This window comes from Lontra canadensis, unplaced genomic scaffold, assembly GCF_010015895.1.
Source record: "Lontra canadensis isolate GAN:19392208 unplaced genomic scaffold, GSC_riverotter_1.0 scaffold139, whole genome shotgun sequence".
Lineage (NCBI taxonomy): Eukaryota > Metazoa > Chordata > Mammalia > Carnivora > Mustelidae > Lontra > Lontra canadensis.
Window position 1 is genome coordinate 833,819 of NW_022631133.1, and position 24,738 is coordinate 858,556.

The 24,738-nt window shown below is 36.8% G+C and overlaps 1 protein-coding gene across 1 annotated transcript in view; it reads right to left on the reverse strand.

Annotated features, from left to right (window-relative positions):
* The window catches only part of DLC1 (DLC1 Rho GTPase activating protein), a 412,671-nt gene extending 388,474 nt beyond the window's left edge, over positions 1–24,197 (reverse strand). Inside the window, exons 1-2 of the mRNA XM_032843405.1 lie at positions 23,880–24,197; positions 7,571–8,715 (exon numbers count right to left, since the gene is read on the reverse strand). Coding sequence (XP_032699296.1) covers positions 7,571–8,590 — 1,020 coding nt within the window. The 5' untranslated portion in view covers positions 8,591–8,715; positions 23,880–24,197. The remainder of the gene's footprint in view (positions 1–7,570; positions 8,716–23,879) is intronic.
* Positions 24,198–24,738: the final 541 nt, after the last annotated feature.

A 24,738-nucleotide genomic window follows, 5' to 3' on the forward strand; every position in this document is an offset into this window, starting at 1 on the left:
ACGAGCCAGAGAGTGAACGGGTCTGTTAGCATCGCTGCAGTTAGTCCCAGATAACAGAGGCAGGGCCATGTTCTGTAGGCTATGTTAGTTCTCCCAGCTCTTGTGGATATTGGCATTTCTTGAAGGGAGGCAGCCAAAACCTATGCTGGTTTTGTTGGTATTAAGAGATTAATAAGTTGGTCCTGGTTTATAGTAACAGAAATCCACGAGGAAGAAACATTTAATCAGTTTCACTATTACGATAGCCTCTAATGTGCATTTGGCTCTGAAATACCCATTAATTATTTAAAATAACATCATAAACGTGTATTAATTCTTGCTCCAATAAAAGCTGATATTGGGTTAATGTGAATTTATTAATGATCTTGTTACTAATAATGTAAATTTGCAGTTTGGGTCCAAGTCACAGCTTGGATCAGAGGCCCATCACACATCATAACTACTTAAAAAAAAAAAAAATCTGGAACAAGAAACATCCAGATCTAATTGCTCTCATTCAAAGTATATTTTTCTGCCTTAGAGGCACCTGGCAACAAATCTCCCTACTTTATGTGGTTTTCACGATATAAATTACAAAGAAATTTACTATTGTCTGACACTCTCTAAACAAATCCCTTAATCTCTCCTACTTGTTTGTCTTTCAATCTCTTACTCTTTTTCCTGTCATTTCCCATCCATTCCACCCCCAAACTCCTCAGAATGACATGAACCAGAAAAGTTGAAGAATTTCTGAACCAGTGGCTTCCTAACATTTTTGATCATGTGCTTCTCAGTGACAATGTGTATGTTATTTAATTATAAACTATAACATATATCCTTTTCTATTAATATATATCTTATAGAATATATATAAAATTAAAGGATAAATTAAAAGTCACTGTGAATGGATATTCTAATATTTTCCTCCTCTACACTTAACTCTTGCCCTTTCCTTTCTGAAAATAACTGAGTAGATTTGAAACAACCCTAACCCCTCAGCGTTCTCTGCACTGGGTTAGTGACAATGAATTAGTTGTTTTGAGATGATCGGTAAGAATAATCAAACTTGAGGTTGCCTCAGAGACCCAGATTTTACATAGTTCTTTTCTCCCTCTTCGCTCATGCTCTGTTTTAGCATGGTACTAGCAGGAAGCACAGATAGGAGATTATGGCACAAAGCAGGGGATATCTGGTTTCGGATGTGGGTTATGGTTCCATTTCTTCTGCATCTTTATACGTGGGCTCTAGACATCTGATTTTGTCTTCTGAAAATAAATCCTTAACCATGACAGGAATATTCATTCATTCAAACACCTATGAATAGAGTTCTAAGCCCTGGGCTGAAGGATATAGATGTAAATTTGAACTGCTACAGATAAAAAACTGTCCCCACCAAGGTTATGTTTTAGTAAGCAATGGAGTGATCAAATGATTTTATAGTAAACATTATAAAAGAGATAAGTCTTCTATGAGTGAAGAGAGAATCAAGCAACTAATTTGGCTGAGGAGATTTGGGAAAGTCCCCCCAAAGGGAAACTATTTGAGAATCTTGAAATAGCTCATTGGGGCTTTACCTTTAGCCTGGGGGAAATACAGCCTGGGAAGGCTAGCTCTACTCAGCAGAGTTCCTCAAGTGAACTGAGAATAACAATAATTTATCTCCACCTGCTCTGTAATCACTGGACTCAAATTCATGTTACTGGTCTCCTCCTTAGACTCCTGCTGGTGATAACCACAACTATATCATGCTGAAATCACATTTGATTCCCAGCCTTCTACAAATCCACTTTTTGTCAAGGACTTGTCATGTTGCTTTTCCTTGCAATTGACTGGGGCTTGTCTTGGTATCCTTTATCCTTTTCTTTCTTTCTTTCTTTCTTCCTTCCTTCCTTCCTCCCTCCCTCCCTCCCTCCCTCCCTCCCTCCCTTCCTTCCTTCCTTCCTTCCTTCCTTTCTTTCTTCTTTCCTTCTCCTCCTCTTCTTGTGCCCCCTATCCCTTCTCTCTTTCTCTGGCACTACTGTTACCTCCCTGTGGTACTTGCCTTATGTGTGAGTCAAACAGAAGTCTTACTGGGTAATTCGAACAGATGTCTTACTGGGGATATTGAAAATGCTCAATGTTTGTTACTGATTGGTTTTATCAGACACTGTATCTGGTGTTATCTTTTATCATATAATTAAATGTGGTTTTATTTTGGTTTGTTCGCATTTCTATGTGGTTTTACGGGAATCATGTTTATTATGTGGCAAAATATTTGAGCCCCAAATATCTGCAAATATGTTTTTGGCTTCCTAGTTGTTTAAGGCAAAAACCAGTTTAAATGGCATAACATAATTTGATAGTTTTCAGTAGCTTAACAACACAAAAAGAGCTATTAGTGAAGTTACCAGATGTACCTGGGACACGAACCCAGCTGAAATACAGCTGGGAAGACCTAGTGTTGTCTATCTACACTCCAACTTTCCACTGGGTAATGACTTCTCTGCCAGCCCTAATCCTTGACCTACGGAAACGAAGTTTAAAAACAATACAATCTACTCAACAAGACTGTGTCTTTAAAACCCATGTGACCTTAGTGTAAAATCATACTGTTATCATGAATCTATCTGCAAAGCTATATATACTTTCTAGTCCTCCCCTCTTTGTCAAATGATACTAGGCTTATTAACAAAGTCTAATTCTCCCCTAGTCCTTGCTTTCGTTCAACATGTCTTAGGGCCTTAACTTAACCATCCTTTCATTTTTTATTTCTTAGACAATTTTTTCCTTCCCTTTTATATTCTTCCAGCTGGCTTCCTATCTTTGTCCATTCTATCTTTTGCATAATTTACTATGTTCTTTATGTCACCCATCGGTCAATGACAGGCTCCTCATGCTACAAGGCTCCTACACAGGCATTCAGAAGACAGAAAAAAAAAAAAAAAAGGAGGTCATAGAGAGGAATGAGAAGGTCATTTCAAGTATGAGTGCACTTTTCCTGAATTTATACATATTTTAGAGATAGGGTAAGGAGAAAATACTTGATTTTATCAGTCATTTCTAATTAATGTACTACATTTGTCCAGGGATAAAATACAGTAGATACAGCAAAATGTTTTGCTCCTGGGAAGTTTTCCATAAAAAAAAGTGCAGCATCTGGTCAACATCTCTTTGAATTGTTTCTTAACACTGAAAGATATGCTATAGTGTGAAATTAAATCAAGTATTTATAGAAAATACCACAAAACATATAGCAAGCTATTTATTCCTTTCACAATAGGCCATGATATACTGGAATAGATTTATGGCAGGGTGTTGTTCCTCAACATGTTTAATGTTATGACTTATCCTTCACTATAAAATTTCTCCTTCTTTGATAATAGAAATTTTATCAGACACCTGCTTATCCAGAATACAGACTCCACTTTTCAGCCCCTATTGCTTACTGTGGCCATGCAACTAAATTCTAGCACAGGAAATATGGGAGAAAAAAGGTGTATCCTTTCTGGGTCCTGCCTGTACACAGGAGTGTCTCTAACCCTGCACTCTCTCCTCTTCCCACTGACTTGACTGTCAATAAAGGGATCAAAGTGGTAGAGCAGTTAGATCAAAGGAGTCTGGGGTTTTGAAAACATAGAGGCTACATATTAGTCCAGAACTATTTATGTCTAATTATTATGCATATGTGAGAAAAAAAGATACTGTTTAAGTCACTTTTATGCTGGTTTTCTACAACAGCAGTAAAAACTACAGCATAAATGATATAGTTTATTTTATTGTCGGAATGTGAGATTTTTGTTCAAATGTGGTATTAGGTGTCTTCTCAAGTTCCAGATCATTTTTTGCACTATATTTTGGAGTTTACATTGCTTTGTAATGTGGTTCATGTTTTACGTGATCAAATAAAAATATGTTCATACATTTATATAACTATCATGGTTATGCAAAACTTTGGGAACTATTTAAATAGTCTCTAGAGACGACTGAATTTTGAACTCTCTTTAATTAGCTAACCACCATCAAGAACAAATACGCTGGTTCTTTAAAAAAGTCTAACCTCAAGTCTTTCCCTACATATTTTCCATCTTCACATCTCATTTGGTTTAAAGAGACCACTTCTTAGACAGACTCCCTCCTCCAGATTTCTGTGGAATTTGTCTCTGAGAATTGCTCTTAACCAGCTGCCTTACCCAAAAGACCCACCCACACTCTATAAGCGCTAATCATATGCCACACAACCTTCTGACTCATTTGCTAATGTCTGTTCCTACTCTCCTTGGTTTTCCTTTTATTTCAGTGGCTTCATTTAATGACATATTTCAGCATATTTAGGAAAATTATTATCTTAAAAAATTAATATATGTACTACAAATGTAGTCCTCTCCACTTGAGACTCTTAATAAATATATGCGTATCTATCTTTGATGGCCAGAAATAACACTGGAAAACAACAAAAAAATACATCATGCAAAACAATGAATGCCTGCCAAGATTTATGGGTTTCAAGGAATGATAATGTATATCTGAAGTACAATGATGCCTCTAGCACAATGCTATTTCAGAACATTCTGAGGATCACTCTTAGAAGTTCTACTTTAGTTTTCTTTTTTTTTTTTTTTCCAAGTCTTAGGATCTTGATTATATCCTGACCCCCACTGCCCCCCCGCAAAAATCATGCTTATAAATTCAATGAAGGATTTGCTTCACTCATACGACCATCAGATAATAAGCTGATTACAGTTCTCTCACTAAAATTTTATTAGCTCATATTCTGATCCACCTTTTCTTTCTTTCTTTCTTTCTTTCTTTCTTTCTTTCTTTCTTTCAAAGATTTTATTTATTTATTTGATAGAGAGATCACGAGTAGTCAGAGAGGCAGGCAGGGAGAGAGAGGGGGAAGCAAGCTCCCCACTGAGCAGAGAGCTCGATGCGGGTCTCGACCCCAGGACCCTGAGACCCAGACCTGGGCCCAAGGCAGAGACTTTAACCCACTGAGCCACCCAGGCACTCCCGGTCCACCTTTTCATGCACTAATCTTAAGGCTGTCACCATGGCTGACAAATAGTTTTACAGATATAGACAATTAAGCAAATTCTTTTCAGCATCTGGAACCTAACACCTTAGACATGAAAATGTGGCTCATGTGTCTCCCCAAAAGGCTTACCTATTTTAAATGACGTACAATAGCATTAGGAATGGAGTAGCTGATTGGAACTCTTGTTGATATTTTGAAAAACTTTATAAATACTTGTTTCCATTTCACAGAAGTGATGATAATCATAAGAACTATTTAAGGGATCATTTTGTGCTATGCAGAAAATGCTCCAAGTAATTTATGTATGTAACATTATTTTGTTTTTGTACTTTTGTTCATTGTATGCATTTCACCCATAATTCTATCACTTTTTATAAAAATTATATAGGCTAAAAGGTGAAAAATCACCTGCTTCTATAGTTTTAATTCCATTCTTTCAAAGTAACTGCTATTAACAATTTTATCCCAATTTAGCTAGAATTTCACATTTAATCATATAGAGAGATTTATACCCCATTTATATTTATATCTATATATGCACATTTTGTCCTATAAGGTTGGTATGTGTTAGACATAGTGGCCTGCCACTGCCTTTTTCCACATATACTATATCTTCAGCATTATTCTGTTAACGCACACAGATCTCTATCTTTTTAATGGCTACATAGCATTCCAACAATAGATAAGCAATAATTAAACATTAATTATTGGTGGAAATTTAGGTTGTTTCTTTTTTTGTCAGTAACATATGATATAATAAATGAACCTCTCTGCCCATATATTTTTATATGTTTTCCTGTTTTCTTTGGTAAATTTCTAAAATGGCTATTTGCCAGTTCAGAGGTATTTTAATATTCATTCGGTATAAAATAGAATAGAAATTCTTACAGATGTTGATTATAGAAGCTTCTCTCATAATCAAACCTTTCTAGAGTAACTCCTAAACTTGAAATTTTGCATTTAATCTGTTTATTACAAAGCATCCTAAATGAGCTGTAGAGTCAAAGCAAATATTCCACCAGACAATGCCATAACACTTTAGAATGATGAAATGCTTAAAATAGAATATTTAAGTTAGAACTTGTAAATAGGTTATAATTACAGCTCTCATAAATGTAGCATGCTACAGTGACATGTCCAAGAGCAAATTCTTTCCAGCATTCTTAGTATTGATATAAATGTCCAAGTGGTGAGCATATGTTTCTGGAATGTTTAATGTTTCTGTCAGCAGTTGGGCAGGGTTTGTCTTATTTTAGGGGAGCTATGTCATAGGTCAGTTAATAATTTCTTATGTCATTATTGCATTCCCAACAGATTTGATAGGATAAATGGACATTTCTGAAAAAGTGACCAGAGCATGCCAATCATAACAACTTTAGGGAGCATTAATCTTTTAAAACAATCTAAAAGGAAGGAAAAGTTTCCCAGAGGCATAGGATGCTCTGTTGTCATATAGTTTGAGCACATTGATCTTTGTTGTCAAGTCTTTGACTTCATTTACACTAACTTGTCACATGTGACTGATCTAGTTTGTTAGCAAAACCACAGTTTATGGAAATCAGACTTTTTTTTTTTTTACCCGCAAAAAGAGAGATTGTTTTTTCCTCATTGTAGATAGCCCCAGTTGAGCAGAACTAAGAACACTGGTTTTGTGTTAGGAGGACTGCAATTATGGGTTAATATGATTATCATAAGAGGGGGAAGGATGTTGCCCAACCTGCAGGGAGTTTTCAAGGCCAATGACCAGTTTGGATTTATAAAAGAAATCATATTTGTACTTCATAAGGATTGTAAGCACTACATTGCTGGAAGAACTTGGAGAAAATCTACAAGATAAGACAAACTTTGGCCAAGGGTCTACTAGCTAAACCATGCGTCCTGTAACTCTAATTTTTGCTTCTCTCACTTGGAAACTTCTTAGGGGAGTATGCCATCTACAGGATTAGTAAAGGGGCCTTGGCATCAAGAATAATTTTAGTTATTGGCTCTTTTTGATTAAGAGTTAAAGAAAAGTTGATACGTCTAATGATGGCAAATATGCCAGAGGATTATTTAAAATAGTATCAGTATATTTGGGGGTAGGGGAAACTGTTGCCTTTGTGTATGTAAAGGAGTCCTTTTCCCCATGTGAATGATACCCCTTATGATAAAATATACTCTTTAAAGGGAAAAAGAAATAAATCTAAATAATTGACATGAAATAAAGAAAATACTATTTCTTTCTTTCTTTCTAAAAATTAGATAACACTCTTCAGATAGGCCTTGACCTATAAGCTATCTGGTGGCTATTTAATTCCAGTTAAAGAAAGTCAAACCAATTCTGTCTCCAACACAATTCCAGAATACAATGTTCACAAACTATTATAAATAATATTAGTGAAATGAATAGGTTGTTACTATATTTTAATTTTTAAGGATTTTGATGGTTTCTCCAAGAAGATACTCTGAGTTATACAGCTATACTATAAGGCGATAGAAACATTTACAGACCTCTTGAATCTGAGCAAAATAATAAGTGATGGTAAGAAAGATATTTATAAAATCCCCAAAGCCAGATAATCTGTGCATGTGTCTTACCTTTCTTTTGCGAAGCCTGACTGGGCTGTCCGTGGGTTCTTGGGTGGCCAGAGTTTCCTTTAAGTGTAAACACTGCATGCCCTCTCCTGAGTTGACCTTTGGGAGACTTTTGTTTTGATGTTCTGAGAAACCACTCTTCTCGAGGCCATTTTCAGCTGACATTCCACCAGTGCAGGAAGGAGGTTGCAGAAGGCAACTTCCAGAATCTGCTTTTAATAATGGCAGTCCTCTGTCCATGCAAGGAAGAGCCAAGAACTTGTCCTGTACTACACTGCAGGTGTTTCTTTCATGTTCATCTTTAGGGAAGTCAAGTTTCCTTCGTTGCTGAGCAATCACAGCAGAATTAAGCAATTGCTTCTCAGGCACAATATCTTTCACATTCGAAGAGTCACACACATTTATTTTATTAGATGCATCTTTTATTTCACTTAAGCTTATCTCATTACAAAGCTCCAGGCTTTTACTTACAACGTCAACAACTCTCTTCTCCCCCCTTTCTTCTACCAGTGCTAAGTCAGCTCCGTCCGCCGTTCCCCAGGAGTCACTCTGGTGATCGTCCATGATGGGCAGTGTCTTTCCTGAGGAGCCTGCTCCTCTGTTGTTATGTTGGTCTGATATTTTTTGTCCTTGGGTACTTAAAATCTGCTTGTCATCTGTAATACATGGATCGGAATCGGTATCCTCATCGGAAACATGCACTAGTGTTTCTGTGCTGGCCTCCAGAGAAAGAAACTGATCTTCACCTTCATGGCTGTCATTTTCATCCACCTCCTTTGAAATGTGACCCATTGGCCTCCCAGGAAAGTCTCTCAGCTCTGAACCATGGCAGCAGTCTGGGAGTGAAACACACCTCTCTTTACGATCCACATTTAAAGACGCATCTTTTTCCATACTTGCCTGCAAGCTGTCAGCCACTAGTCCATGATGACATGCTGGGTTGTAATCATCAGAATTAAAAGGCTGTCCCATCCACTGGGTCACATGTTCTTCCCAGCTTCTCTTTCTGATAGCTACAGACATGTCATCGTCGTTTAATAGCAGATAGAGAGATATGTTCCATATGAGACTAAAGGAGATGGAACTTGCTGAAAGATGACTTCATATGTAGTGATTCAAGAAGAGAGTGAGTTTTGTCATTTCGCCACCTATTAAAAAATTTAAAAAATATATATATATATATTCAGGATCATCATTCTCAAGTCAAAATATATGTTGGAAAAGAGAGCACTTAATCTGAGCTATGAAAGATTAAGAGATCTTATAGAGCGTCTATTTGATGGCTTTAATGATGTTACTTCTTTAAGAAGTAGCCTCCTATTAGAATGAAATGTCGTATTTAATATTTCTGGTCAAAAAACAATGACAACACTTTAAATGCAGCTGTATCAATTGACCTATTAATGAATGAAGGTTAAGTACTGAATGCTTGAAACTCCCTTAAGAACATATTTTCATTACAGTACTTAATAGAACTCACCAGAAGAAAGTTGTTGCTCTAGCTGCCACGCTTTTGTGCTTTACTTTTGTGAACACAAGTCCTTAAGGAAATCTATTTGCTAGGGGTGCCTGGGTTGCTCATGGGTTAAAGCCTCTGCCTTCGGCTTGGGTCATGATCCCAGGGTCCTTGGATCGAGCCCCGCATTGGGCTCTCTGCTCAATGGGGAGCCTGCTTCCTCCTCCTTCCCTCTCTCTCTCTCTCTCTCTGCCTGCCTCTCTGCCTACTTGTGATCTCTCTCTCCGTGTCAAATAAATAAATAAAATCTAAAAAAAAAAAAAATCTATTTGCTGCTTGGTTTGAATTGCAGCAAAGAACACCAGGGGTCTGTTCATGCCAAATCAGAGCCATAGAGACAGCATGTGCAATGTCTCAGTTTGTGAAAGAACAAACTCCCAGGATGTATTTACTCCAGGGAGTGACTAAGAAGCATGGAAAAAATCTAGTGTAGCTCCTATTAACACATAATTCATAAGAAAGTGTAACGCAGACCACTGACCAGGCCCTAGGATAAATACATTTACACGCACACTTATCACAGCTACTACTACTAGCTAGCAAGCTTGTTTTGTTGAAGCTTAGAGACATTATATAAGTTGCCCAAAGTCAAACATCCAGGAAGTATGTCAGGATTCAAACTAGGCCCTGGATCTGATTTAGCCAACAAACGTCACTGTTTCCAAGGAAGGAGATTCTACCTGCGCCCCTTCCCTCCCACCAGCTTTAGTACATATAAAATCTCAGCTCCTCAGTCAGGAATTCAGAGAACCAAAAAGAAGATGTGAGCATGCTAAAACAACTGGGACAATTCCTCAGAAATTTCAGTCACATTCTTCTTGGCTTCTAAGGAGTTTAGTTTGTGAACTGCTATTAGAATTTGGCCATAAAAATGTAAGTAAACCAGAAAACCAGGCCTGAGATAAGGTAAAATATAAACACATTCCAGGTAGCCTTCTCCTTTTTGCCTTGAATTATTCAAACCCTTCATTCAAGGAAACAAATTATACCAATGTAAACTGAACTTTACAAAAATGACTAGTCCAAATGTTGTCCCATAATGAAACCAAATTATTGGACCATAAAAGAAAAATCCCATTCAAAAGAGCAGGCACTTCGAGTTTTTCCTTCACACAAGAACTGTCAGCACATAACATGGATTGGCTTATTGATTTCGGCCATAAATAAGATTAACTGCTGCGCTGGTTTTGGGTCACTTCAGTCTACTGAAAAGGATTCTGAGTCCCTACCAAAAATTTAAAAGTATTCTGACTAAGCACTTGCCAGAAAGGTAAATATTCCAATCCTATGAAGACCAGCAGAGTTAAGGAATATACTAGATTTGGTACCCTAGCTGGACGAAATATCTTTCTGGATACTATCGGGTTCCCTCAAAGGTCTGTGACCATTTGAAAATGGTCAGCCTGCACATTTTCCATGTTGGCATTCATTCTGCACTCAAAAGAAAATATAAAGTCCCCGAATTCCATGCATAAGTCATTATAGTGTGGGAGGCTACGGAAAGTGGAAAAAACGCATAGATGCAAGCCAGAAAATTTCTGCTTTCATGGGCAAATTTGGGTTGTAATAGGGCGGTTCTGTTTTAGATGCTTTCTTTTCTTTATTTTTATCCAGTGTAGAGAGAGCAGGCTAACTTAAGAAATGCCAAGTGGTATTACTGTGTCATTCCTAAGCCACATTCACATTTGAGACTAAATTCTGGATTCATTTCTTTTACTAAAAAGAAATTGAGTTTTATTAACTCCTTGGGGGAAGGGATTACAGAAAAGTTTTACCCTTAGGACCTTACCATAATATTAATTGACTTCACTCAACCTTGGCAAATGGGCGAGTGTTTTTATAATGTCAAAGGAAGACAGTTCGACAAGTTCTAAAGCTGTCTAGTTGCTAAGAGAGATGGTAAATTAGGTATATTGAACACATGAAAGCATTAACTCCTGTCCTGTTCATCTAGGTTCTTTGGACATTTCCAAATCATTCCTGTGAATGTATAGTGTCTATATTTTTTAAGACAAAAAATTTCCTAATTATCCTTATGACCATCATCTCTCTATTTTCAGTGCTCATTCCATATCCTGTGGTCTGAAAGATTTTTAAAATTTTTCTCTGTTTAAACCTTGTTATTCACACTTCCTATTTAAATACTATTTATAAGCTTGATAGTTATAATCTGCCCCCATGAGCTAAAGCCTGAACAGAGTATTAAGAAGAGGGTTCAACATCATTAGCCATCAGGGAAATTCAAATCAAAACCACATTGAGATATCAGCTTATACGAGTTATGATGGCAAAAATTGACAAGGCAAGAGACAACAAATGTTGGAGAGGATGTGGAGAAAGGGGAACCCTCTTACACTGTTGATAGGAATACAAGCTGGTATAGCCACTTTGGAAAACAGTGTGGATGTTTCTCAAAAAGTTAAAAATAGAGCTACCCTATGACCTGGCAATCATACTATTGGATATTTACCCTAAAGATACTGATGTAGTGAAAAGAAGAGCCATATGCACTCCAATATTCATAGCATCAATGTCCACAACAGCCAAACTTTGGAAGGAGCTGAGATGTCTTTCAATAGATGAATGGGTAAAGAAGATGTGGTCCATATATACAATGGAGTATTACTCCGCCATCAGAAAGGAGGAACACCCACCATTTGCATAGACTTGGATGGAACCAGAGGGGATATGCTAAGTGAAATAAGTCAAGTAGAGAAAGACAATCATCATATGGTTTCACTAACATGTGGCACATAAGGAATAGCGTAGAGGCCATTAGAAGAAGGAAGGGAAAAATGAAGGGGAGGAATTAGAAGGGGAGATGAACCATAAGAGACTATGGACTCTGGGAAACAAACCAAGGGTTTCAGAGGGAAGGGGGGGTGGGGGAATGGGTGAGCCCAGTGATGGGTATTAAGGAGGGCATGGATTGCATGGAGCATTGGGTATTATACACAAATAATGAATCATGGAACACTACATCAAAAACTAATGATGTCCTGTATGGTGACTAACATAACATAACATAACATAATAAAATAAAATAAAGAGGGAATACTGGATTACTGTCAGCTGCATCTGAGTATATTGGCCTCATTTTCCAAATCATCTGAATTGACTAGAATCCATCCTATAAGTTATAGATGTCTTTGTAAAAGACCTGATTTTTCCCTATCAATCTCCTCATCAGATTGCTGTCTTTAAAATTATATTTCTAACTACTGACTATTTGTTTTGCAAATTTTTGTTACATTTTCTTGGTAATCCTTTTTGTGCATTTTCATTCAGAATGAGCTCAGCTGCTGAAGATTTGGATGAGGGATCTGGAAAAGTGTAGGTCATTTCAGGGTGTTGATTTTATGAAGTGAATTTCCATGGGGATTTTTCACTTCTTAAATGCATGTGTTCTAACACCGCTATATTAATATTACAAGAGACTCTATGTACCTCTAATATTGTAACAATTCTGGAAAATGTTTGTAAAGTGGCCAAATTTGCTTTTTGTGATATTAGTGCATAAAATGTTTAGACATGAATTAATTTCAAATTTATTATTTAATTTTGTAACACCACTCCTTAACATAAGCATTTTGTGCCATACAGTATTTTATTTTATTTATTTATTTTTTTAAAAGATTTTATTTATTTATTTGTCAGAGAGAGAGCGAGCAAGAACGAGCACAGGCAGACAGAGTGGCAGGCAGAGACAGAGAGAGAAGCAGGCTCCCTGCTGAGCAAGGAGCCCGATGTGGGACTCCATCCGAGGATGCTGGGATCATGACCTGAGCCAAAGGCAGCTGCTTAACTGACTGAGCCACGCAGGCGTCCAGCCATACAGTATTTTGAAGTTAACTGAAATTCAATATTATTATACTAAATGACATCAATTGGAGATGTTCTAGTTTGAGAATCACTGACCCGTATCTCATATCAAATGACCACGTTCTCCTTTGCACCTGCTTCTGAAATAAACACATACTACGTATTTTGGCCTTTCAACTGTCCTTAGAGAAGAAGATTCCAATATTAATCACCACTGCTCATTCTACAGTCTGGGAGAATACGATGCAATTAAAGCACTGGAGGCTGAAATCAAGTGGGCAGGAATGAAAAACGGACAGCAGCACTGCCTGGCCAAGATCAGTTCTCCAGAACTTGTTTATCTAGTGCCCATTGGGCTACAGACACTCTGCTAAACATTTGCAATGTAGATCTAAATAATATATTCCACCTTTCCTAAACGAGCTTACAATTTTATGAGAGAAATTCACGTAGAGAAAAATAGTAAGTCTTCTCATGGCCACAAATTCCATGTAAGTTTTAACATCAAGCAGAGGGTCATCAGTTTCTCCTTTCTTCTTTCCTCCCATCTACACTCCCTCCCTCCCTCCTTCTTTCCTCTTTCTTTTCCTTTCCCACCCTTCCTTCCTTCCTTCCCTGTTCCTTCCTTCCTTCTTTTTTCATTCTTTCTCTTTCTTTCCTTTCTTCCTCACCTCTTCCTTCCTTCTGCTTTCTTTATCGTTTCCTTCCTTCCTTCCTTCCTTCCTTCCTTCCTTCCTTCCTTCCTCCCTTCGTTCCTTCCTTCTATTTTCTTTCTCCCTCTCTCTCTCCCTCCCTCCCTCCCTTCCTTCTTTACATCCATCCATCCTTCCATCCTTCCATCCTTCTTTTTCAATAGTGAGTTCTGTGGGATGATGGAAATGTTAGGTAGGACTTCCAGAGGAGAGAATCCCTAAACAATGCCCTCTGTGGTAAATTTCCTGCCTGCACAACATCCAGATCAAATGGGACCTGAGGTTCAGAGTTTCACCATTCTAGAATCACCTCTTCGGGAAAGATGGCAGAGGCAACAATAAACTTCAGAGAATTACTAACAATGTGAAAACCCATTTGACAGCTTGGAGGGGAACCACATTTCTCAGGTGCATTCAGAGAAAATTGAGGGGAGAGATTTAAAAGAAAAGTTTTTTTTTTTTTTTGTTTTTTTTTGTTTTTTTTTGTTTTTTTTTTTCAGAAAATTTCACAGACCTGTCTTCAGATTCAAGAAAATCTGTGAAGTATGAAGTAATACAAGAAATAAAAATACACCACACCAAGAAACATTATTGTGAAATTTCAGAACTTTAGAGGTAAGCAAATGAACATATATGTTATCAGAGAAAGAGAGAAAAGAGGTTATACATTACGCCTTGGGAATCCCAATGTTATTGGATTTCTTAATAGCAAAATTGGAAACAAGACAGGCAAATGTATCTTCAAAATTCTGATGGGAACTTATATCTACCTTATTTTTAATCTACCTTATTTTTATTTTATTTTATTTTATTTTAATCTACATAATTTTAATCTATCTTAAAAAATTCCCCCCTCTCCTCAAGAAGCTACTGGAGGGATAGTTCTATCCCAATAAAAGAATAAATAAAATGGAGAAGACATGGCAACAAGGGAGTCAGAAACTCAACACAAAGACCAGGGGATGGGATTTCTAGGATGAAATTTATGTAGCAGGCCTAGCAGGCAATCATTTCACATAAATCCTAAAGTTCTCTACAAGAGATGTCTCTAAGGAAAAAACCATGGAAATAATAGATTATATGAGGTATGTGGCCACAATAAGAGGAATTTATAATAAAGTCAAACAATTTAGGTGGAGGAGTTAGTAATATTTACACAGAAAACAAAAAATCAATTATTACCTCCAGGAAACACAGGGTTTTAAAAGAAAGGAAATATAATCATAGTACATGACCTGGTTTAGCTGAAACTTTTTTGTGTAGCCAAATAATGCAAACAGCAAATACTGACTTAACAAAAAATTATGAAAGCAACTATTTTTGAAGCATAAAATTTTTGTAGGAGTTGAGGTTAGGGATGCTGGGAAGAATCATCTCAGAGAGCTGACTCTTCATTTTTCATAATAGGAATTTAACAGATAATGACTAAAATGGGAAAAATATAGTATAATCATATTGTTTAGAAATATGGAGGTAATAGGGAAAACAGCCAAAAACAGTTTAAATTGTTATAGTTCTTTGTGTTATTTGCTTGAGGCAAAGAAAAATTTCTGAATCTCAGAAAGTGTGTTAAATAATAACATAAATTTAAACTATATTTTAATATGTTCCACAGCAGTAATTTTAAAATTGATTTGATAGGTAAATATGTCTACATTTCCTTTATAATATGTCTAATAGGATCCAAATATTCCCTGTGTTCCCTCCCACCCTCTCCATACCACCCCCTCAAAAGTACAAATATATCTTTCTCCTTCCATTAGCACAATAAAGGTGCCAGTTTGGGTATTTATTTTGGGCCAATAATGTCATGCAATTTTCCATAAGATTCTTGGATGATTTTTTTTTTTTTTTTTTTTAGTCAGAGAGAGAGAAAGAGGGAGAGAGCAAGCACAGGCAGACAGAGTGGCAGGTAGAGGCAGAGGGAGAAGCAGGCTCCCTGCCGAGCAAGGAGCCCGATGTGGGACTCAATCCCAGGATGCTGGGATTATGACCTGAGCCGAAGGCAGCCGCTTAACCAACTGAGCCTCCCAGGCATCCCTTGGGTGATTTTTTTTAATGGCCTTTTTCTTCCCCCAACCCTTTTAAGAACTTCTGCAAGTCAGGAAAAAATATTCTTGGTAATCCTCTTAGTGATAGCCTTCTAAAATGTTATCTGAACAGAAGTTTTAAGATACAAAAAGTAAGATGTAAATAACTTTGAGTAAATGCATATGAAAAGTAAATGCATATGAAATAATTGCATTATTTCAACTTCTCCTGGACACTCCATCATAGTACTTAGCAAGATGGCAATTTTTCTCATTCAATCCCTTAAACCTTTAAATGTGTGTATCTCATTGTATCCTTTCGGAACACAAACGACATACATAGACATATATATGCATACACATACACAAATAAAAATTTAAAAATATATGTACACACACACACACAATTGGCTCCCAGGTTGTTTTAAAACACCTTCACACAGATTCTATGTATTTAATAGAAGGGAAAATAAAAGCACAATAGTACTGACATTTTCTCTTTATTTTCCTCTCTCCTTAGGTGGCCTCAGTTGCTTTGGTTTCCCTTAGGGTCTTTCTTCTTCATTACCCATCCCATGTTGAATTTCTAGGTCATGTTTTCCTTCTTACAACTCTTTTACAACATATCTATGTGTAATATCTACCACGTAGCATATTCTCAGTCACTGACGGAAAGAAGAAAAGATATGAGGAAAATAACCTCCTTTTAATTGCAAGTGGTTTCAGCTCTAAAAGGCACTCTTACAAGAATACAGAATGCATCTGAACAGAGAAAAGAACATTTCTACATTGACCAACTTTGTGGCTAATATGATAAGTCGGCAAAATGGGGACACTGGGAATCTGAACATCCTATCATGATTTTAAATCTTTATGTGTCTTTGTCTCCTCTCAGGGAGTCACATTTGCAAATAGAAAAGGCCTCCAACCCACTTTAGAACTGAATTAGACAACTAGAACAGAAGCAACAACGTAGACATGGCCACAACTCAATAAAGTTCTTCAAATGTGTGCTTGCTAGTTTCAAAGCAAACCTTCACTACAGGGAACATTTGCAAAGGCCAGAATGAAATTTGTTTTCTTGATGGAGCTGTCAAGGAACGAATTATTTAGCGAACCGAATTGTGCACATTTGGGTATCGTCCCACTGATCCCCCAGCTCAATGATAACATGAAGAGGAATGCTTTTCATTGCCAAACTGATGTCTCATTTCAAGATGCTCAGGAGCAGTAAGAAAGCGAGGGCAGATACGACTCTTCCTAATTCCTTTATGTAAATGCAGGAACAAATAGCCAAAAAAGATAACACATTTTAAAAAAGCATTTCTATGAGTCTACTCAGGGGTCAGAGTAGCCAACTTTTAGCCAAAGACAATTGGTGCTTTTCCTTTAAAATATTCATGTTGTCTAATCCAAATCAGAAAGGGCTAGAAATAGGCTGTGGGAGAGAGAGACCTTTAATAATATGATGCAGGAATTTATCTTCATATGATTTCATGCAGATTTTCTTTCTTTGGTAGCAATCTGCATTCTAATTCTTCACAAAATCATTACCCATTTACTTTTGCATATTTTGTCAGATGTTGGAATTTACTCATTATGCCTCATTAGTTGTCTGTGGAAAACAAACTCTTATTGAAATTCTCTTTTTTAAAAAAATTATTTATTTGACAGAGAGAGAGCGAGAGAGAGAGCGCGCGCACAAGCAGGGAAAGCAGCAGAGGGAGAGTGAGAAGGAGTCTCCCTGCTGAGCAGGGAGCCTGATGTGGGATTCGAACCTAGGACCCTGGGATGACCTGAGCAGACGCTCTGACAGACGCTTAACCAACTGAGCCACTCAGGTGCCCTTTATTGAAATTCTGTATTGGTAAATTATTGAAGCTTAAACTATTATATATGGAATAGCTTCCATGTATTTGGGCTGTCTGGATATAAAAAAAGTAAATTATAGAAGAAACCACCCATAATGAACTAAGTCAGTGGAATAAGCATTATATTACTTTTTCCAAAAGACACATCCAAGTCTCCATCATTTCTGGTCTTTAGAAGAAAAAGGAAGAAGCAGGTATCCAATTTAAAATATTCTTTTAAGATTTATCTATTTTTATGTATATCTCAACTTTACTAAGCGTGGAAAATTTTTTCTTATACTTAGCTTTCAGAGTCAAAGATTCCAGGAATTAGACAAATGTGACAATGAACTCTGTTCAGTTCACTAGAAGTCAGCTCATCATAAAAAATCAGGTTTCTAAAATTGCAAAAATTATTATTCCTGTGGTGCCCTATTTTTACCTTCAGGTTCCTGCTATGTAATGCAGCCTCAGTAATTTCTGATTTTTTTTTTTTTTTGCGGGGAGGAGCCCAGATCCTGGCAGTGTTCAACTTATTACCCCTTATAGCTCAGGTCAGCCAGGTCTGCAGAGTCTCTAAAAGTTTTCTTAAGTCACCCACATGTAATTTGAGGAAATCTTGGAAAACTTCATAATATTTGCCTGATATCACTAAGACCTTTTGGGGGATAACTGATTTCCAAAAGATTCCCCAAATTCACACCGTCATGGGGAACAAGATTGCATCATGGATGCAGTAATTTCTCGCTATGTGTATTTTCTTTGGGTTTCCCCATTTTATTTTATAAAAGTACACAGTTTTCTCAATGATAGTGTTCCATCCTATGCAGAATCCTTTGAGCATTTAGAACTATACCATAGCTTAGCTATTTCTGCAAATAAACTCACTAATAATTAACCACTTGTGTTTTTGCCTTAATATCTTTTTTCTACCAAACCCCTATTACCAAAGAAAAGTATTGTCTTTGTTCTGAACTTGCTCCAGTTGAAATTTTTCATGTGAAAGAAAATAGTTTAGAGTTAAATTTGTCATCAAGAACTTGGTTGCTTTTTGTTTTTGAATGGCAAAGCAGCGTTTCTATTCAACAAGGGACACGGATTATAATGCTTTATCATCAGCATGGTGAGCTGTGTCTTTGCTTTAAGTGGCCACTTTCTATTTTTAGCTTTGCTATCATTTCTAAGAACCCTCTAACGGTAGACACAGTAATCACTAACTGCAAATGAAAAATATAGCTACACCCACCCAGGTGCTTGGCTTGCTATGTGCCAAGAGAATACTGAGATTTCCCTCCTCCAAAAAGTATGACTTCCACTGAAATTGGGAACATGACATCACTGGGAACTTAACTACTTCTGTTAGGTCACTATCCTACCAAGGGTTGATGCCTCTGCCATCAACTTTGCCTGCTGTGCTTAATATCCTTAATTCTCATCTTATTTTATCATGTACCTATGCCCAGTGGGGCTTGTTTTGATTTCCAAGTGTTCTTCTATATACCCAACTAACAGCAGGCACATTGAAAACTTCTGATCATGATAATAGGAACAGTAACAAAGGACTTCCATTTACTAAGCATTTACTGTGGGTCAGGTACTGTTCTTACACCATCTCCCTTGGTAATAGTACTCACAAATACTTTGTGGAGTAGTTGCTATCACTGCCTTAATTTTACAGGGAGGAATTTTGGCAGGACTTAGTAACCAGCTCAAGGTCAAATACCTACCAGTGGCAAAAGTTATGATCTCCATTTTTTCTGTGGAGGTAAGATGTCTGTTAAAGAACCATTCCTTCCCCCACCCCCCCAGTGATTTGGATTAGTTACCTAGATTTTGTGTTCCTCAGTTTTCTCACCTCTGTAATGGGAATAACAAAAAGTTTTGTTGAGGGGAAAATAATAGTATTAAGCTAAAATAATAACACTAAGCTAGTGATATGCATAGAACATTCAATCCATTGCATATTGTGAGAATTCACTAGATGTTCCCGGACAGGATGCTGCTGCTGATGGTGAAAATGGTGACTCCTTTAGTTTTGATTGATTTTAGCTGCAGAATCCATGGCTGGGTATGAGACACAACTATCCCTTGCATGCCCATGTTGTTTCAATATAAAAGAGCAATTTCACCAAAATGTGAAATACCATGAGTCTTTCTTCCTTCCTTGACTAATTGACCTATGCTTTTCTAAACAAAGATTTGTTTGTTATACTGTGTGCAAAACAGTTTGCCCATATAAAATCTCATGGGATGCTCAAAATCACCCAATGATAGAACTGTTCTCATTATCTTCCTTGCTTTACCAATAAAAAGCAGAAGCTCAAAGTAGTTATGGGGCAGGCTTCACATTGCAGAACATCAAGTGGCGAAGATACAAATCAGAGCCAGTTTTTGGACTCTGCCCAGGAGCTTTTCAGTTCACCACCCCATTTAAATTGTGGAAAATTCACTAGAGCTCTGCTGTCACTGGTTTCACGTAACTTTTACTTTTAAACTACTTCTGGATGCTCATGCTTCCCTCTGGTTTTTAATGAATTTGTCATGTCTTCTTATGAGAATGTTGTTAACCTTTGGCCTGAGGCTCTGATGATTCTTGACAACCTCTTATCTTCTTTCCCCTGTAAAAATTATTCTATCATCGCAGGATGTCTGGAAAATCGAAAAAAAAAAAAAAAAAGTCCCACAATGCCCCCTCTTTACACAAATTTTGCTTTCCTTTCTTTCCTCTTTCCCTCTGATTTATTCCACAAACGATTATTGACAAAACAGGTATTGACAGCATCTGACATGCTAGGATATGTTTTTGGCTGAGAATAACAAGAAACATTGAATTTCTAAACTTGCTCTGATCTTCCTACTTCCTTTCCAACTCATTTCCATGATAGGATTGATTTTTTTCTTTGAATTATTTGAATTGTATTGCTAAAACACTTTGTTAGTCTAATCTAATACAAAACAACCTTTTTACACGTACAACTAGTACAATAATTTTTTCTATCCATCTACCTTAATTAATGAGCACATTTATATGCACATGGTTTACATCGCCTTCCCACTATTTTTTGCATGTGAGTCCTTATTTAATCTCTTCAACTTTATTTGCATATCCTATAATCTACTCAATCAAAATCAACAATCTCTTTTTAACTAGGTCTAAATTCACCTTTATTCTGTTTAGTTTCATTAAAAACTAAGTCCATCTGTTTCTCAAAACTCTATGAACTGACTAGCAATTTAACACCAAAATAGAACCATGGAAGTAAATCCCAATATCCACACCAAAGTCAATCTGGAGTTGGACTTCTTTCCAAACTTGTTTGGTTTAAGTTGTAGACATAAGGGGCTTATCATTCAATGGGGGAAGAAGGTACAACAGTCATGCCAATTCCTTCAAATCTGGGGGTTTTTAGTTTTCTCACATCCTCTTTAAATTCTCATGTACAATTACTGACATGTCTCTATTTTTATCATAAAATTCTCTGATCCAGATCTAGACCAACTCTTTGGAAATTTGTTGTACTGTAACGATTTCTACAGAAATATTCTTATTGTAAGATCATACACGAATTCATTCATTCTCCAAGAAGAAACAAGATCAAAACAAAGGATTATTTTAAAATGTCCCCAATGTAGACTTGTTTAAAGCCTACAAGACCCAATTCTCTATGAGTGAGATTAAAGCATGCCTACAGTCTTGATAATGAGGTGTATGGTATGGGCAGGTTTAAGTGTGGTTAGAAAAAATCTTCCTTTTAAATTTTAAGATTCTTAAGAAAATAATAAAATGATGTATTCTCTTTTGCTAGGCTCTCTAGTCACCGTGTAGTCAGTTATCTAGGCTACTGCTTTATTTCATTGATTCCTCATTCCAATAATGTGTAGGATAGAGACACTGAAAGTGTTGAATAATGCATCTTTAAAATATAATAACATCAGGAAATTCAATCTGGTTCATAAAAATGGGGGAAAAGGGATCATGACACACATTCTAAGAAATGGCATGCAGTAGAAATGACATATATTCATTTTGTGAGAAAGTTTCTTGCCTTGGAAAGGGCAGTGTTCAGTGTGCATGGCAACATCTACTGTCATATATGAAGTATGATGCAGCTTAAGCAGCCAACTCTCTCATTTTACACTGTACCGGTCAGACATGTATTTATATACTGTAAGAAATTCTATATTCTACAACTAAAGGACTTTGTAGAAGGCTTAGAGTAGATATATGAACCAATTAAAGGATTGAAAATAAGCTGTACAAGGGAAGATGAAAGGAATTGGCTTTATTTGGCCCACAAATGTACACTTATGTTTTCTTATGTCCATTTCTGTTTTCCATATTTCCACTGAGGAAAAACCCATAAAACTGGAAATAAGCTACAGCAATAGAGCTGTAGGTTAGATAAAAGAAAGAATATCTGTGTACGTGAGATCCTTAAACCGATTCTGCTAGGGGGAAGTAAAATCTCTGAATGTCACTGGTTGGGACAGACTGGTTATGATACCATTTGAACATGAGGATATCAATCAGACAAGCTCCTTTCTGGCACTATTCTCTTAAGAAACATCAGTTTAAAATTAATATAACTATTAGCATATGGATTGATTTCCTTGGCATAAACATGAAATATAACAAAATGGTCACCAAAGAGTTACTCCACTGAAGTGTTTGTTGAAGACATGAGAAAAATTTTACATATGAGAATATTTCATTACTTGGGTGAATTTGGTTCTTTTTTAAAACCATGATTTGCCCCCTGCCCCATACTATACACGGGTGGCAACTTTGAGCCTTTCTTATTTTTTAAAGTGGTACTACAATTTTCTGTCAAAAAGTAGCCTTCTACTGGACATATTCATACTTCATTCTGCATGATTATTATTTGAGAGCAAGAGGTTATAGTATAAAGATCTCTGAATTATGAGGTGGTGTTCCACTGTCATCTCTTCTACTAGCTAGCAGTGTGACCTTGGACAGGTCACTTTTGAATGTCATTCCTCAGCTCTCTGAGGCAACCTAAGGACAGTGTTTGAAGTGGTCTCTTATGTTCTTTCCTTCCTCGAAATTCTTTTCAGGGATTTTATTAAATCATAATTCAGATAAACCAGCATTTTATTTTTCACATGCTGAACAAGATTTTTTTTATCATATTTAAATGTTTTAACACATTTTAAATTGTTAGTGGATAGTTAAAATATATCAAGATAACTTATACTAGCATAGAATCCAATAGTAAGTTAGCTAATACAACAAATGGTCACCTTGTACTGTGTAAAAGTTTGGAATTAAAACACTTGATTTCTTATGATCCAACTGTCAAACAGCTCTCATCTTTCATTATGATGTTTTATGTTCATCTAATTGATTTGGAAATATACACAAATATCTATCCCCTTCACATATCATTCCACATCATTCCTATAAAATAATTATTTTCATTTTTAATTCTTTGGAAGTATAAATGCAACGGTATGTTTTGCATTATAAGTTCATTTTATGTCAATCATTGCTAGATTTCTTTCTTCATATATTGCATGTTTAGACATTTAAGATACCTACAGCCCAGTGGAAATCTAATTTTATGGCTGTATGAATTATGAATACATGATTGGTTTTTCATGTGATTGCAGTGATATCCAGCTGCCTTCAAATAATAATACTGAATGTCGCTGTCATTGAGATTTACTTCAATTCTTCAAAAATGTTCACAAAAATATGACCGGAGCAGGGAATCCAGGAAAGTTAATACAAACTAAATCCAATTCTAATACTTAAATTTTTAAAAGTCAGATCAAATACTATTTAGGATAGAAATAATTTATGAAGTTTCATGTGTGTTTTGATTTTTTAATGAAACCTTTAAGCTGTACATTAACAGCCTGCACTGTGGTCAACACTATTTTGGGGAAATACTGAGGAGTCCTATCTTCATACTTTACATGACACATAGAATATTCTTTGGGGATTCATTATTAAGAAAAGCCACTCTGGTGCTACCTATTCTCCCTGTTGGCAAAGGAAGGGAAGGTCAAAAGAAATCGTCTACACCTCACACTTAAGGGTGAGAATATGTATTTGTTTTTGTATTATGCCATGCACTAGGAAACCTGGTTTTATTCATAAAAAAGGTAAGATAAAAAGGGATTAAACTAAAATCTCAGTTTATGGAGGAAAAGAGTAAAATCTCTCTGGAGCCTCTTTGAAGAATTGACATTGTGCTAAAACAATTTTGACTCGCAGTTTTCCCCTCCCTAAACATTTTCCACTTCCAAATTTCATAGCTTAGCTCCCAGACATAGGAAACCACCACTCCGTGCACGAAGCTAATGTTTCTGTCAAACTTTCTGCCTCTTCCACGACCGCCTCAAAGTATAAAGACAAGAGAGTCCCCAGCGTCTTACCTAGATGAGGAGCAGCAGCTGAAACGCCCAGGCATGACATTGTTCAACACTCAGGCGAGGAAAGAAGTCCGTCCCCGTGAGCTCCTCCAAAGTATAAGTTCACATTTCGTGGTTGAGATCATGGCTCTATTCTAAGCAGTTTTAACGCAGAGCGTGATTCTCACAAAAACACCGTCTGCAGCTGGAGGGAGCCTGGGCTCACGCAGGAGTCTGTCGAGGCGTTCCTAGGGACTTCTGTCCACTCAGTTCAGACTGATGTCTTGCGAAAGGGGCCTCCACGAGCAGGCCCAGATTGCCTGGGAAGCATTTCCTGCCTCTGAGTAGTGCATGTGAGAAAGAGTGCACGAAGCAGAGGGAGGGGGGCAGAGCAGAGCCCGCCTGAGCGATTGAGGAGTTCTGATTTTACACAGAACTGAAGGGAGTTTGTCAAAGCTCTTGAGGTGATTAGCTGGAGAGTCATAAAGTCCTAGAGCTTTCTCTATCCCACTCTGCTGATGAATTAAGAAAAGAAAAAGAAAAAAAAAGAAAAAGAAAAGCAAGGAAAGAAAACAGTTTTCTCCCTCCTCTACAGCTTTCCCACTCTATTAAATGTGTAGGCACGACTTCATCAAAATACCTCTGCCCTTCTCCTTGCAAAAGATCTCTTCTGAGAGCAAGATGAATTTAAAGATTTAAAACCGTCATCCCCTAAGTAGGAAAACCTTTTTTTTTTTTTTTTACACTACTCACAATTTAAAATGCTGCAGCCCTACATCCTGTACCTGAGAGGATCTGTGAGTAAAACCCCAAGAAACCAGTAAACAGGAACATGGTCTTCAAATCTCTCCCATCCCAGGAATCTTTCACAGAATTAGAGGAG